Source organism: Condylura cristata, unplaced genomic scaffold (genome assembly GCF_000260355.1).
Source record: "Condylura cristata isolate star-nosed mole 26May11 unplaced genomic scaffold, ConCri1.0 scaffold00054, whole genome shotgun sequence".
NCBI classification, from domain to species: domain Eukaryota; kingdom Metazoa; phylum Chordata; class Mammalia; order Eulipotyphla; family Talpidae; genus Condylura; species Condylura cristata.
This window is the reverse complement of record NW_004567155.1, coordinates 1,272,122-1,272,627: the sequence shown is the minus strand read 5'-3', so window position 1 is coordinate 1,272,627 and position 506 is coordinate 1,272,122. Positions and strand designations below refer to the sequence as shown.

Below are 506 nucleotides of genomic sequence, written 5' to 3'. Positions count from 1 at the left end.
GGCACCCGGCCCCCTGCCCCGTCCGGCTGCCCCGCAGCCTTCTGAGGGGGGCGGAGCCAGGGAGCTGAGGCCTCGGGGCTGAGGCCTGGGTAACCCCGGCTTAAAGCTGAGGCCGCGGCCGGCAGGCACCCGCCCGACAGCTGTGGGCTCCCGCCCCTGGCCGGTGGACACTACCTCACCTGGTGCTCCTGCTTTGGTGGACGAGCAGGACAGGGCTGACCGGCACAGGCCTGAGACGCCTGCGACGCGCAGCCAGCCCTGCCCGGCAGCCCACGCGGGTCGCGGAGCTGGCGGCCTCCCGCCGCTGCAGAGCCCAGGCTGAGAGCACGGGCAACGGGGCCCGCGGAGGCACGGAGCCCACCGAGCCCGGGCGGACAGCAGAGGAGAAAGGCTGCGTGCCCTGCGGTCAGCACACCACGCCGGCGGCCAGAGCACCCCTGGGCCCCGAGGCCTGGCTCTGGCAGCAGCCCCCCGCCACCCGTCCGCTCCTCCGCCCTCAGCCCCGC

At 76.1% G+C, this 506-nt stretch overlaps 1 protein-coding gene across 1 annotated transcript in view; it reads left to right on the top strand.

Moving 5' to 3' along the window:
- BRSK2 (BR serine/threonine kinase 2) overlaps window positions 1-506 on the top strand; it is a 45,629-nt gene that overhangs the window by 28,231 nt on the left and 16,892 nt on the right. The window contains exon 13 of the mRNA XM_012734335.1: window positions 253-405. Coding sequence (XP_012589789.1) covers window positions 253-405 — 153 coding nt within the window. The remainder of the gene's footprint in view (window positions 1-252; window positions 406-506) is intronic.